Raw genomic sequence first — 15,414 nt, forward strand, 5'->3', positions numbered from 1 at the left:
TTGCTCAAAGGGGGATCATCCCAAATCCCTCACATATTCCTTGCTCCACAGCCCATTTTGCAAAGTCCTTAAAGACGTTGACGTTGTAATTGTTTAGGAACACCTTCAGTAGTCCAAAACTTGTCAGTCAGCTGGTTTCCGTCATTGTGCAAATGTCCTGTTTATAAGGTTGAAACCTGCAGTCAGCTGAGGCTGAAGAAGTCAGCTGATGACGATGAAACGTTTCTCCCACTGAAAACATCCAGATGAACAGAATCAACCTTTTCATGTTTCCTGGATGACTGCGCCTGCATCAAGACAATCTTCTCCATAAGCTCATGCTCTCCTGAACACCAGAGCCACAAAGTCTGTACTGTCTTTTAGTTCTTAACATCTTGTTTTTTCTTTGTTATCTGCTAAATCAATCACAGGTTTGTCCAGCAATCATTAAAAGAACACACATACCTGTGCAGTTTGCAGGTAAAACAGACCGAATGTGTTTGTCTTCCTCACAATCCCAAAACAGCTGCAAACAGAAAAAGCTCTGTTAGCTAACCTGTAGACATGTAACCAATGAGAACTATTTTGCCCTAGTATGTATCGTTAGGTGCAGATGAATTCTATGTACTCAGAACTGTGAAGGTTATGAATGATATTATTGCAGTTAGACCTCAGTGCAGCGTTCAGTGCTGCTGACCACAATATTTTATTACAGAGATTAGAGCATGCTGTAGATAAAGGTACTGTGCTGCAGATAACACACACCAATGAGTTAAACTGCAGGAATGTCTTAAAGACATAAAGACCTGGATGGCCGCTAACTTTCTGCTTCTTAATTCAGATCAAACTGAGGTTATTGTACTCGGCCCTGAAAATCTTAGAAATATGGTATCTAACCAGATTCTTACTCTGGATGGCATTACCTTGGCCTCCAGTAACGCTGTGAGGAACCTTGGAGTCATTTTTAACCAGGACATGTCCTTCAACACACATATTAAACAAATATGTAAGACTGCTTTCTTCCATTTGCGCAACATCTCTAAAGTTAGAAATATCCTGTCTCTTGCTACTATTCTGTGCCTCCCTCATACATCCAGAACGGAATTAAAAATTTTCCTCCTCACATACAAGATGTTGAATAATCAGGCTCTGTCTTACTTCCAGGCTGGACTACTGTAATTCATTATTATCAGGATGTCCTAAAAACTGCCTGAAAAGCCTTCAGTTAATCCAAAATGCTGCAGTGAGCATACTGACGGGGACTAGAGAGAGCAGATTTTGCCCACACTGGCTTCTCTTCCTTTTTGTAAAGCCCACAGGGCTGTGTTAGATGACCTTGAATTCTCCGTCAGTTACCCTGCAATAGGCCTATATTTACACGCTACTCTGTATTTAACCATTAATCTGTGTCTTTGGTCCCGTCTCCGCCCCCTCAGCCCCTCAGCGGTCGGTCAGATTGAGCCTGGTTCTGGTGTTTCTGTTAACAGTGAGTTTTTCCGTTGTACTCTTGCCACGTATGTGCTCATGGGGACTTTTCTGATTATTGTTGGGTCTTAATAATATAAAGTTTTCTGAGGCAACTATATACATAAATGTAATGAGACCCAGTGAGAACACGTGGTTAAACTGAACAGCGACAGTAAAGATGGTGGTAACCTATGTTTTTAACTGTTGTTTAAAAAACGTTTTTTACTTTACTTTAAGGAAAATGTGAAAATGTTGATATGGTCTGACTGTATACATCTACGTGTTAATGTCCAGCACAGTGTAACAGTTACCCTCCCTGTACGCACGAGCACGAGCTCTGACTGGGCATGCCCCGTTGCCATAGCACCGCAGTAGGAAACCCATAACAGCAGGCGCACTGCAGCGATGTCTGCCACGGGGGGGAAAGAGGGAGGAAAGCGGCGATGCTCCCTGCTTCTGAGACCGTACGTTAGCCGTACTCTTTTCACTGCAGCTGTCTGCACGTACACGCAGCCACGGTCACTTGTTGTTTTGCTGCCTTCCAGCTCCTCTCGTACCACCTCAGTCTCACACGGAGGCCCACGCGGATCTCACCAGCGTTCCAGACAAACCACGAGTGTGCTGGGCTGTCACAGCAGGCGGAGCCTCGGGGGCAGCAAAGTCCTGGAGAAGAACGTGGTTCAGACTCCCAGACAGGCTGTTCGGGTACCTGAGCATCACAGGGACACTGTCCTCACAGTCTGTGGGTCCTCTGAACAGTTTGTAAATGAGAACATCAGTCACAGACTCGGTACTAGATTCAGATTAGACGCAGTTTCTCATCAGTTTCACAGAGTAAAGACCCGCGTCGTAGACTGTGTTTAATGCATATGTATACTGAAAGTTTAAAGAAGTAGGCTTACATCAAACTCAGGCTGTAGTCACAGTTTTATTTTGCAACCCAGACAAAAACACAAGATTTCATTTTGTGGATTTGTCTTCATGACTGATTATTCTGATGCCTCTAAAATTAACATTCGACTACCACTCACCAATTTTTCAAAGCAGTTAACTGAGTGCTTTGTGAAAAAGGCAATAAAAGGAGAGATGCAGGTAGTGGAGTTAAATACCATGATGTAGCGAGCATGTAGTGATGTAGAAGTACCTCCAGTGTTCCCTTGGGTGCAGTACCAAGTTAGCTGTAGCTAGCTTCTGTGTTTCTTGCAGGTGTTTGATGAAGTAAACAATGATGTCACTCCTCAGCCGCTGTACCAGGCTGATCCAGGAGCAGTGCAGCCCATGCTGTTTGTGGATGAAATGTCTGTGGGCTCAGCATCAGACCAGCCAACAGCCACGGGCAGCTTCACTCTGCCTTTCTCCAGGTACCAGAGTCTGAGGTGATGCAGCTGGAGCTGCTCTGTGAGGCTTAAATGTGTGGAGTGCAAATGTTAAAGCATTGCTTGAATTTGAATATGAGTTTTCTCTGCAGGCCTTTCCATGTATTATCTTTTCTAGTAGCTAAGTTCTCATCGGTACGTCGTTGTTCCGCCATACCTCACGTGGCTCTTATTAAGCTCGGTGACGTCCACGCCGGTGTGGCTTGTCCCTCGCTCGTGTTCTGAGGTTGGGCAGCATTGTGGTTATAACCTGGGGACCCTTGAACCCTGACCTATCCTCTTTTCTTTTAAAATCTTTGATATGTGAACGTGATTGAATCAGTCGGGGAACTCCCAGTGATACAGGTTTGGGTGGAAACCATTACATTACATTTAAGCTCAGTAATTATAAAACAGCAGAAGTTTGAATCAACCAGGGCTGCTGAAGCACAGCTTCTTACTAAATTGTGCCACCAGTTGAGCAGGTCCATGGTGCAGGGAGGCAGCCACAGCCAAGCACTTCCTGGAGAGAGCGAGGACAAACTGTCTAAAGTGACTGCAGGTTACACGCTTCACCCTGTAAAAATGTGCTCGCAATGTTTCCAGGTCAGTATTTGGCAGCAGCAGAATATCCAGCCAGTCCACCACAGAGTCCGTGGATGACGAGGACATGTTTTCTAAACGTGACATTCCCCTCAGTTTTCCAGGTTAATAAATTGTTTTTTTTAAATCTCCACATATTACTGTGACTAAAGCTCTCAGTTCTCGGTCACACCTACAACGTATCTTTGTGGTGTTTATAAGAGTTTGTTCATATATTTTCTTGCTAGATGTGAAGGTAAAAAAGGACACGGAGAAAGAACAGGTGACAGAGGACATGTTGAAGGACATCACGGAGGTCTTTATCTCTGAGACAGACACCTTTTCACTGCTGGACATGCCCAGCACCTTTGTGTGTGTGGATGCTGATGAGGCAGAAGCTACCATGTGGGTGAAGTGTTTCCCATATCTGACTGGTTGAGACGCTTACATATGCACCTAAAATGCGCTACTGGCACGTTGTGATTTTACCTCGTTTTCACAGAGCAAGAAACCATCAGTACGAGGAGGTCTGCAGAAACAGAGTGAGCAGGGACAAACATGTGGAGCGATCAGTGCAGACGCTGACCGGAACAACAAAAAACAAGCATGTCCAGAGTAACGGGCTGATGGTGGTGGATGCAGGTGAAGCTGTTATTCTAATGGTGACTTTTATAAAAGTTTTAAACACACCCAGGTCAGTGTACCTAAGCATGAAAAGCTGGACTAACTTGATTTTTGGCAGCTTTATTTAGAACATGGCTTTCTTTCATCTCAAACTGTGCTTTTGGACTCAGTCTATTTAAAGTGTGATGAATATTTGGTTCCCAAACTTTGGTGTGTGGAAGTGCGTCGCTGTCTTAGATGTGTAGTGTTCACAGTGTGTTTGTTTTAGCTCACTATGTTTATATCAGAGTAGTTCATTGTTACCTCTTCTCCATTTGAACTATTTATCTGCCATTTTTAGCCAAATGTTCTGGCTAAAAATGGCTAGCTAGAACATTAAGCTAGCCTCTTTCCCAACAATTTATGAACCGCAGATTAGCATTTACCTTTTTATCCACATTAGTGTCTATTTATCTGATGCTGAAGGTGCTGCAGAGGTTTTGGTCTGCGTTGACCTGATAGCTTAATGCAGTTGCTGCAGATTAGTCGGCTGCAGCTATCTGATTATCCACTCATGTCCCAAAGGCTTCCTTGTGACTGTGGAGACCACTGAAGTACACTCAATTCATTGGTATGATCAGGAAATTCTTTTCAGATTATTTGCAGTTATCAGAGGATGGGTAGGCTGTGGTCAGCAACAATATTCAGCTAAGCATTGAAATGATGCTTGGTGCGAAGGAGGCCCAAAGTGTGCTGGGAAATGATCCCCCACACCATCACACACCCACCACCAGCTTCACCTGTTGGTATCAGGCAGGATGGAGCTGTGCTTTCATATATGTTTACACCAAATTCTGACCCTACCCCACCCTTCTTTTTAGCTTTTTACACACTCTCAATAGTAGAACCCACCATTCACTATATCCTTATATTGTTCTACTTTCTACTTTAGTTCTACTTTCAGCAGTTCACTTCATCCATAAAACAGAGGATGGAGTGTTGAGCTTTTATAAATGCACGGTGTTTTCAGATGTTTGCATGTCCACAGCCACAAATGTTACCGTCTGCGACATGTATGAGCCTTTAAGTGAGGCTGAGCAGGAGGAAACAGCAGGTATCTGTAACCCAGTGAAGACTGACCACTCAGAGGGTGTGACGGACTCCAGCAGAGGTGCAGACAGGAGTGTGTCAGTGGGCAGCACAGCCACTACAGGTAACTGCACCCACTGGTTCACTGCTTCATTCAAACAGGGCTCAGGGTTCGTCATCATTCAGAAGTTTTATCAGTTTCATTCTTTTTACAGTAGAGAAACTGTTTTCTTGTATTTGTCTTCAGTCAGTGCCTGTGGTTCACTGAAAGAAGTGGAAGTAAAAGCTTTAAACGCTGAGACGCAGTGGAAGCTCATCATGCTGTCAGACAAGTTTCAGCTTTGCTTACAAACAGTGGAGAGAAGCATCCTGCAAAACAGCTTCCACCCTCAGCTGGCTGCTTACAGACAGCTGCCTGTGCTGGGAGGTAGTGCTCACACCACCGTCACAGCACCGTCACAGCACCGTCACACCACCGTCACAGCACCGTCACAGCATCGTCACAGCATCGTCACAGCACCGTCACACCATCGTCACAGCACCGTCACACCACCGTCACAGCATCGTCACACCACCGTCACAGCATCGTCACACCACCGTCACAGCACACTCACACCACCGTCACAGCACCGTCACAGCACCGTCACACCACCGTCACACCACCGTCACACCACCGTCACAGCACCGTCACACCACCGTCACAGCATCGTCACACCACCGTCACACCACCGTCACAGCATCGTCACACCACCGTCACAGCATCGTCACACCACCGTCACAGCACCGTCACAGCATCGTCACACCACCGTCACACCACCGTCACAGCACCGTCACACCACCGTCACAGCATCCTCACACCATCGTCACAGCACCGTCACAGCATCCTCACACCACCGTCACAGCACACTCACACCACCGTCACAGCACCGTCACAGCACACTCACACCACCGTCACACCACCGTCACAGCACCGTCACAGCACCGTCACACCACCGTCACAGCACCGTCACAGCACACTCACACCACCGTCACAGCACCGTCACAGCACCGTCACACCACCGTCACACCATCGTCACAGCATCGTCACAGCATCGTCACACCACCGTCACAGCATCCTCACACCATCGTCACACTATCGTCACACCACCGTCACACCATCGTCACAGCACCGTCACACCATCGTCACAGCACCCTCACAGCACCGTCACACCATCGTCACAGCACCGTCACAGCACCGTCACAGCACCGTGGTAACATTACTACTAGATGAAGCATTAAGATTGTAATGAGTGAAATCATTTTTTCAGACCCAGAGTGTCCAGTGAAGAATGAGATGGTGGAGCAGAGGACGGGGGGCATGGACGGCGGTCCGTCTCTGCAGTGTCTCTGGGTTTTCAGCTGTGAGCTCAGCAGAGGACGCAGCGTGAGCTGCATGACCTGGAACAGAAAGAATCCGGTAACAGAACAAAGATCAACTCCAACTCACAGAAACTGATTCAAGAGCAAAGGGCTTGAAGTTAGTGTACATTTCTGTGCAACACAAGTCTTTTGTCCTTGTGTCATTCATGTGTGTCACTAATGTTGCTGGACTGTTTCTCAGTCTGAACAGTGAAGTCAGAGTGAGCTGGGTTATAAAAATAATCTTTAAATATACAATTCAAAGGTAGTATAACCAAGTACAGTTAGCTAACTTTCAGACACGCCTGCAGTGTGGAGAGAAGGCCGTACCTTTGCTCAGTTAAATGCTGAAGGAGCCTGGCTAATATTGGGTCTGTCTCTTCTGATAATATTGTATTGAAGCATGCTGATCACTTGAAAGAACTGAACATGATTTATTGAGATAGAGAAATGAATGTATTTGGCGATTAGACTGTGGTGACCCATCAAAGCAGTGCCAGGGTTTAGGACAGGACCCCCCACAGCTGAGACTCTGGTGGTGATGATGATGAAGACGGCTCTGGCTGAGGGTGGGGAGGTGGAGGGTTGCACAAAGGAGAATCTGAAAGGAAGAATGACAGAGAGCACACATGTAAACCGTGCAAAGTGGAAGCTGATTGGTTCAAAGAAAGACAGCGTGGGAAAGCGGCAGTCGTGTAGGAAGCAGACTAACACCCAGGAAAGCAGGCAGACGACTGATTACAGATCCTCCTCGTGTGGCTGTCTTCTAGGACCTCCTGGCTGTGGGTCATGGCGAGTTTGACTCTGGGAACCAGAAACCAGGTCTGGTGAGCTGCTGGTCCATCAAAAACCTCAAGGTATGACTTTGCTTTGGACTGGATTTAGTCAGCTCCCCTCATCATCATCACACAGATTGTTGAGTGAGGATGTTCTTCCTCCTGCAGTGGCCGGAGCACGTTATCCACTGTGACAGCGCCGTGACCGCTCTGGATTTCTCTGCTAACAGCCCCAGTCAGCTGGCTGTGGGCACACATGACGGCAGCATAACAATCCACAGTGTGCACAGTCAGGACAACAGGTCACGTGGTGTCAGCAGCCGGTGAGGGGCGTGTGCAGTGGACAGTGCAGGTCTTTTACTACACACTGAAAGTAAACCATGCTACTGCTCTGTCTTTGTTTCATGTGCTCTGTGTAGGGAGAGTCCCAACAGACACCTGGGGCCAGTGTGGCAGCTCAGGTGGACCCAACAACAAGTGAGCTCGACGGGGGAAGAGAAGGTGGAGGCCCTCCTCTCTGTGGGTGCAGATGGCAGAATCAGCAAGTGGTTTTTCTTCAAAGATGGCCTCGACTGCATAGGTACTCAGCAGCCGGCTCAGTGCAGTCAGCTGAGACAGCATACAGGTCATCGTTGTCTCTCAGGATAGTTCCAGCCTTGGAGAACTTCAACTCTCTCTTTGGCCTTTAAGATTTTAGAAGAAATTCAGGAAAAATGTCCTTTTCTAAGTGAATCTTGGCAGTTGGCAGTAATGTTAAACTCTAATGGGTGAGTATTTTGTCAAAGGTGTGCAGAGGAGAAGCAGAGCTTTTATTTCAATGGTCACAGGAAATTAAAAGTCCAATCTGACAGAAATACTCAACAGATGCTGTGCTAACTCCATAGATACTCTAAGCTAAGAAAAAGTACACAAAATCCAACAACAACCATGGACTAGAACATGAAGACATGCCTGGCACCACAGAGACAAACACAGTGCAACTCCGACTGACTGTTGCTCTGTGGTGGCTTCTGCATGCTCTTGCTCACAGACAAACAGACAACATCAAATAACTCCTTCTCTGCTCTCACCTTGGTGTCAGGTAAATGATATAAAATGATCCATTTCTTGCCGTAGACTTGATGAAGCTAAGGCGCATTCAAAATACAGAGACACTGACTGGAGGGAAGAGGACTGAGATGATGACAGAAAGTGTCCTGACAGCACTGACTCCTGGGCTCTGCTTCGACTTTCATCCCACAGTAAGTTACTGTTGGGTCTTAAAGAGATAGACCCCGCTGACTCAGGGACCAATCACCAATCAAAGCAAGACGACCACAGCGCTCTTTGTCTTTTACTTGCTGCAAGGGGAGTCGTCAGGGTCTTAGATAAGATAAGATAAGATACCTTTATTAGTCCCACAAGGGGAAATTTCTTCACCTGGTCCCCCTCACAGTCCTTTTTATTGACAACAGCAGTTACAGAAACATCTCGTTAGTCATGTGACAGATCAGGCACTCATACATGAACATGTGATATGTGAACACGTGATATGTGAACATGTGATATGTGACATTGTCTGCTACACCACATATCACTGTGACCTTTCACCAACATCTCCAGTCACCCCACATATGGCATAACCTTTTAACATTCTTGCTAAAGATCTAATAATCTTGGCCTTCCTGCACAATGACGACCATATTGATCCACAGTTCTCTAACAGAGATTCATGAAATCCCTGAGATGTAACCAATGTATCCCACTGTGTTCCACTGTTCCTGCAGGACTCCAGTATCTACCTGACTGGGACATGGGAAGGTCTCATCCACCAGTGCTCCTGCTCCAACAGTCAGCAGTTCCTTGAAACCTACAGGAAACACTTTGTAAGTTCTTCAGAGTAAACGCTGCCAAAGACTTCTGGAAAAAACATCTGTTTATTCCCCAAAAGCCTTTTTATTCCAAACTGAAGCTCCAACTGCAGTTTAACGGCTCTGTAGGGACACTGCTTATTTGTCAGTTAACTTAATTTTAAGGAAAACAACAGATAAAGTAAACTGACACCTACTGGTCTGTCTCTGTAAGTCCTCCTGGACTGACTCAGCCATACTGGGATCAGGGGTTTGGTTTTGGACTGGTTTGTAGTCACCTTCATAAATGGTATCAGTCTAATTTTAGGCTTAGGTAAAGTTTTGGACCTGATTTCAGAGTGGATGTGGTTTGATGTGAACTGGGTTGAGACTGGTTTATGTCTCATTGAGGTTTTAGAGTTTCTTTCTGAGGTTTATTGTTTAGATTTTGTGTCAGCATATTCCTTTATTCTTCAGTCAATTATGCTGCACACACAACTTGGAGTCATTTTCACCAATTCTTTGATTTACAGCATATTTTAAACTTTACAGATTCTTCTCTGTGTGAATGTGATGTTAAGCCTTAAAACTTACTAAGTATTCTTGGTATGTGAAGGCAGCGCTACATTGTTACAGTAATGTATAAATGTTGTCCACATACCAATAATCCTGATTCAGTCAATGAAATGAATTTCACTTAGATCTGTAAATAAAACACAAATTGATTTGGAAATGAAAATGTGATATTGAGCCATTTGAGCAGGAGAACATTTATACACACATATGCTGCGATCTTTGTAGAAAGATTCTGAGTGAGTGAAGTCTGGCAAAATAATAACTTCACTGTTTGTTACAAACTGCTGTTCTTATGGTGCTGAATCTTCTTCGTGGGTGTGTGATATACACTCAGACACCTCTTCTTCTTCTTCGTCAGTGTCCTGTAAACTGTGTTGCGTGGTCCCCTTTCAACCCTGATGTGTTCCTGAGCTGCTCATCTGATTGGACCATCCAGCTGTGGAAGCAGCACCACTTGAAGCCTGTGTTGGGTTTCACCTCCGCCCAGAAGGCTGTCTACGACATCAAATGGTCCCCAAAGTGGCCTACTGTATTTGGAGCTGTCACCGAAGGGCAGCTAGAAATCTGGGACCTGAGTTCGAGCATGTGAGTACCTTTGGGTGGCGCTGTCACTCGGTGTTCCTGTTCCAACACACAGTGGTGTGTTTGTGTAGCTTATCTGCCAGTTGAATTGAAAACCTTTAGATAACTTCTTATTTCATAGCAGTAATGATACATGTAATCAATGTAGCCTATTTGCAGCTCTGAGGGCCAGGATCACTGATTCACCCGTAGTTAGCCAGGCCCCTGTAGCTGCTGTAGCTGAAGATAGCGTAGGCCCCGCTAGCTGTTCCCCGGCAGACCCCAAGCAGCTGGGGAAAGACGGCGGCTGGGTGACGGTGAGGAGGAAGCATAGTCTTAAACAGAAGCCCCAGGTACACCACCAACCATGTGTCTAACTGTTTTTCCCCACTTGGTGACACACCCGCCGGGGGTCAAACTCTGATTATTGGCGATTCTGTTTCTAGACATGTGAAACCTTCTGGAGGAAACCTGGTCTTGTTAGGAGAGACGGCATCCATCCCACTTTGGATGGAGCAGCTCTCATTTCTAGAAACATCAGACTTACATTTGAAAGTCTGATGCTTAGCCTCGTCCACCCCAGCTGTAAAACTCAGAAACCAGTCTTACTTGAAAACTAAGGTCTCTAATCAGAAGTACCTGACTCCGTGGTATAATTCTCAAACACGTAGCCTAAAGCAGATAACTCGTAAGCTGGAGAGGAAATGGCGTGTCACAAATTTAGAGGATCATCATTTAGCCTGGAGAAATAGTTTGTGCTTTATAAGAAAGCCCTCCGCAAAGCCAGAACATCTTACTATTTGTCACTGATTGAAGAAAATAAGAACAACCCCAGGTTTCTCTCTGACAAAAAGTCAGAGCTCTATCGATCCAACCATCCCTTTAATGTTAACTAGTAATGACTTCATGAACTTCTTCACAAATTTTTATCATTAGAGAAAAAATTACCAATAATCATCCGACAGATGTAATATTATCTACAGCTACTCTTAGTACCATTGATGTTAAGTTAGACTCTTTTTCTCCAATTGATCTTTCTGAGTTAACTTCTATAATTACTTCCTCCAAACCATCAACGTGTCTTTTAGACCCCATTCCTACAAAACTGCTCAAAGAAGTCCTGCCATTAATTAATTCTTCGATCTTAAATATGATCAACCTATCTCTAATGATTGGCTATGTACCACAGGCCTTCAAGCTGGCTGTAGTTAAACCTTTACTCAAAAAGCATCTCTAGACCCAGCAGTCTTAGCTAATTATAGGCCAATCTCCAACCTTCCTTTCATATCAAACATCCTTGAAAGAGTAGTTGTCAAACAGCTAACAGATCATCTGCAGAGGAATGGTTTATTTGAAGAGTTTCAGTCAGGTTTCAGAGCTCAGCACAGCACAGAAACAGCTTTAGTGAAGGTTACAAATGATCTTCTTATGGCCTCTGACAGTGGACTCATCTCTGTGCTTGTCCTGCTAGACCTCAGTGCAGCGTTCGATACTGTTGATCATAATATCCTATTAGAGCGATTAGAACATGCTGTAGGTATTACAGGTACTGCACTGCAGTGGTTTGTATCATATCTATCTAATAGACTCCAATTTGTGCATGTAAATGGAGAGTCATCTTCACACACTGAGGTTAATTATGGAGTTCCACAGGGTTCAGTGCTAGGACCAATTCTGTTTACATTATACATGTTTCCCTTAGGAAGCATCATTTTCACTGAAAAACTAGTTCATGCATGTATTATTCTCAACTATTGTGATTCGTTACCATCAGGTTCTTTTAAAAACTCGCTGAAAAGCCTTCAGTTAATCCAAAATGCTGCAGCAAGAGTCCTGACAGGGACTAGAAAGAGAGAGCAGATTTCTCCAGTATTGGCTTCCCTTCATTGGCTTCCTGTTAAATCCAGAATTCAAAATCCTGCTCTTCACATACAAGGTCTTAAATAATCAGGCCCCATCTTATCTTAATGACCTTGTAGTACCATATCACCCTATTAGAGCACTTCGCTCTCGCACTGCAGGCCTACTTGTTCCTAGAGTATTTAAAAGTAGAATGGGAGGCAGAGCCTTCAGTTTTCAGGCCCCTCTTCTGTGGAACCAGCTTCCAGTTTGGATTCAGGAGACAGACACTATCTCTACTTTCAATATTAGGCTTAAAACTTTCCTTTTTGCTAAAGCATATAGTTAGGGCTGGACCAGGTGACCCTGAATCCTCCCTTAGTTATGCTGCAATAGGTGTAGGCTGCTGGGGGATTCCCATGATGCACTGGGTGTTTCTTTTTCACTCACTATGTGTTAATAGACCTCTCTGCATTGAATCACACTTGTTATTAATCTCTGTCTCTCTTCCACAGCATGTCTTTATGCTGTCTTCCTTCTCTTTACAGTATAAAGCACTTTGAGGCGACTGTTGTTGTGATTTGACGCTGTATAAATAAGATTGAACTGAATGTGAGTCAGACTCAGAAGGAGACTCCACCTGTGCAGCCCTCTGTATCACCTGTGTCTTGTCCATATATTCACCTCTTTCCTCCAGTCTGGACCCCGTCATTGTGCAGCCTGCAGCCCCTGGTGTGAGGATGACGTCCTTGCTATTTTCCTCTCAGGCTGACTGTGTTGTGGTAGGAGACACTGATGGTCATGTGACTGTCTACCAGCTGAAGAATCTCAGTGTAGGAGAGCAGAGCCAGGTAACATTAAGCTGGTAGAAAGGACGGGCTGATTGTAGTAGTGGGAAAGAAGCAATAAGGGAGACGTCTCATTTCAAGTGCTGTCTGCCTGGTGTGTGTTCGATAGCAGAGACAATGACGTGGTTTTAAATTTTGTTCTGGATGTTTTCTTACAGGTGGATGTTCTGGAAGACCTCATCTGCTCTGCAGCATCTAGATAACTTTATGAAACAAACACATGTATGTCCAGTCAGCCTGAGGTTGGTGACAGAGTCATCTGTAGAAATCTACACAAAGATAGCCACAGTCCTGTTTCCATTGGCTGCTGCTTCATGAGCAGCTGTAGAGGTAGACTAGGTTACAGATAAGACAGAAGAATCAACAGCTAGAAACATGTTTGTATGGCTGTTTATAGGTGAGACACCTGACCAGTGTTGGTCAAGTTACTTGAAAAAAGTAATCAGTAACTAATTACTGATTACTTATTTTCAAAAGTAATTAGTTACTTTACTGATTACTTATTTTCAAAAGTATTTAGTTACTTAGTTACATTTTAAAACATGATTTATCCCCTAAATAGGTGACAAAGCAATAGATCTTTTAGCCCAATTCTACTTTTTCTGCATAATCGATCATATAAAATGTAATCAACTGGAAAAGTCTCTTTAACTTTATGCATCAAGCAAACATTAAATTATATGCAACATTCTCTGACTGGAAGAAATTTGTTGAACATTTAAACCTATTTTCTGCACATTCCAGCACATAAAATAAAATTGGTTTTTGTGTTTACACTCAGTCTTTCAAATAGATGCAAGTGAAATACAGCAGAAAAAAATCAAATCAAATCAAATCAAAGACTAGCGGTCCTGTTGCTCTATTTTCACCTGTATAGCAGGAGTGGGTCAGGCGGAGGTTTGCCCTGGTGCAGGTGTGCCGCAGCGGTCAGTGGAAGGATACGCCAGTTTCTCTGTGAATGTCACATTCCCGTGGCAGCGCACTGTCGGTGCTTGCTCGGACGTTTAGGGGTTTTTTTTGCTGTAAAAGAAAGTTTTCTTCCCACACAGTGAGCAGAGGACGCTAATGTTTTTGTCACTTTTTACGGAATCAAACTCAAAGTAAGGTCAGTACTTCAACGCTTTAAACGCTGCATGCTCTTACTCTCTGCCACACTCGTTATATTATCCATTTTTGATCTGCACACAGCTGTTGCCACGAACGTCTCACTCGCTTACGTCACTGTCACGAGACACTCTCGCAAAAAAAAATCACGGTTCTAGTAACGCAGCGTGCTTACGGGAAAGTAACAGTAATTTAATTACCTTTTTGCAATAGTAATCCCTTACTTTACTTGAAGAAAGTAATCAGATTAAAAGTAATCCCATCTCTGCACCTGACAGTACAATAAGTGTCCCAACCAGACAATGATTTGGATACTATAGAGGACCTATTTAACTTAACTACAGTAAGGTCTACATACAGCCAGAATTTTAATTTAAGAGGCCCTATTATGCTTTTCCTTATTTTGGTAATATACGTACAGTACTGTTTCAGACATGTAGTGTTTCATATACGTAGGTCAGTGTATGTGCAGGTAATCCATGTAACTCAGTTCCGTATACTTTTGACTCAGTACAGTGTCAACAGAGGGGATTCCCTTATAGAGTTGCCTCAGTTATTTCTGATGTTTTGGTCATTAAATTCCCAAAATCATACCAAGCACATGGAATCCACAGTCTCAGCATCCCACAGCAGTTTGTGTCAGGTGACTTTCAGTGAAGGTTATGAAACAATGACAGTGTGATAATAACAAAGAGAAGCATGAGTCATTATCTCGTCATTACTTGGACTTTATTGTTGAGTTTAGCACTTCACACTACCGTTAGCCATCATCTCAAACTGTGTCACTACTGACTGGTTTTCCTCCTTTGGAGTAAACTACCAATCAGACAGCACATCTGAGCTGCTGTCACACAGTCTGAAACACATTCAGATACAGGAAAGTATGACAGCAACAACATGCTCAAAGATGAACATCATTTGCATATTAAGAATTTTACTGCTAGAAAAAAATACTGCAAAGCTGAACATAGTGAATTTGCTTTATGTAGGATTTCCTTCAAAATATTTGTCTTTTGCCAAAGTACTGTTGACAAATTCAGTGCATGAATATGAATGACTTTCATGTTAGAACCTGTGAAATAAAGTGTGTGTGCCGTGTTCAGTCTGATACGTTTGACATGTATGAAACATCAGAATCTGTCTTCATTTAATTGATTTCCTCTAATGACTCTTTGTGTCTTTTATTGCTAGCATGTGTGCTCAGAGGTTTTCAAAGTGCATTATAAGCATGTCGTGGCTTTGTGTCCCTCGCTCTGCATTAGTAGAACCTTAAAAGACCAACAAATATAAGTTTGTCATACTTTATCGATGAAATTGTCTTGGAAAATATAAATAACATCTATAGCAGAAACAGTGTATCACTCTTGGTCTTGCAAGACAATTTTGTGTCCAGTTGTTAATTCTTGAA

At 44.0% G+C, this 15,414-nt stretch overlaps 1 protein-coding gene across 4 annotated transcripts; it reads left to right on the plus strand.

The window, feature by feature from the left end:
- Nucleotides 1-1,229: 1,229 nt before the first annotated feature.
- Nucleotides 1,230-13,676, plus strand: dnai4 (dynein axonemal intermediate chain 4). Of its 4 annotated transcripts, none has more exons than XM_082514420.1 (18): nucleotides 1,230-1,465; nucleotides 1,741-1,910; nucleotides 1,992-2,151; nucleotides 2,653-2,807; nucleotides 3,408-3,508; nucleotides 3,632-3,788; nucleotides 3,886-4,025; nucleotides 5,017-5,199; nucleotides 5,323-5,502; nucleotides 6,383-6,531; nucleotides 7,244-7,330; nucleotides 7,418-7,572; nucleotides 7,669-7,829; nucleotides 8,366-8,490; nucleotides 9,016-9,114; nucleotides 10,013-10,239; nucleotides 12,752-12,905; nucleotides 13,061-13,673. In XM_082514420.1, exons 2-18 carry the CDS (start codon nucleotides 1,852-1,854, stop codon nucleotides 13,103-13,105), a joined length of 2,337 nt encoding a protein of 778 aa, XP_082370546.1. In that variant the 5' UTR covers nucleotides 1,230-1,465; nucleotides 1,741-1,851; the 3' UTR covers nucleotides 13,106-13,673. The 4 variants fall into 4 exon arrangements, with proteins under 4 accessions (XP_082370546.1, XP_082370548.1, XP_082370547.1 ...); XM_082514422.1 differs by having other exon boundaries at nucleotides 5,035-5,199; XM_082514421.1 differs by lacking the exon at nucleotides 1,230-1,465 and having other exon boundaries at nucleotides 1,645-1,910.
- Nucleotides 13,677-15,414: the final 1,738 nt, after the last annotated feature.

This window comes from Aulonocara stuartgranti, assembly GCF_965226115.1.
Source record: "Aulonocara stuartgranti genome assembly, chromosome: 18".
Lineage (NCBI taxonomy): Eukaryota > Metazoa > Chordata > Actinopteri > Cichliformes > Cichlidae > Aulonocara > Aulonocara stuartgranti.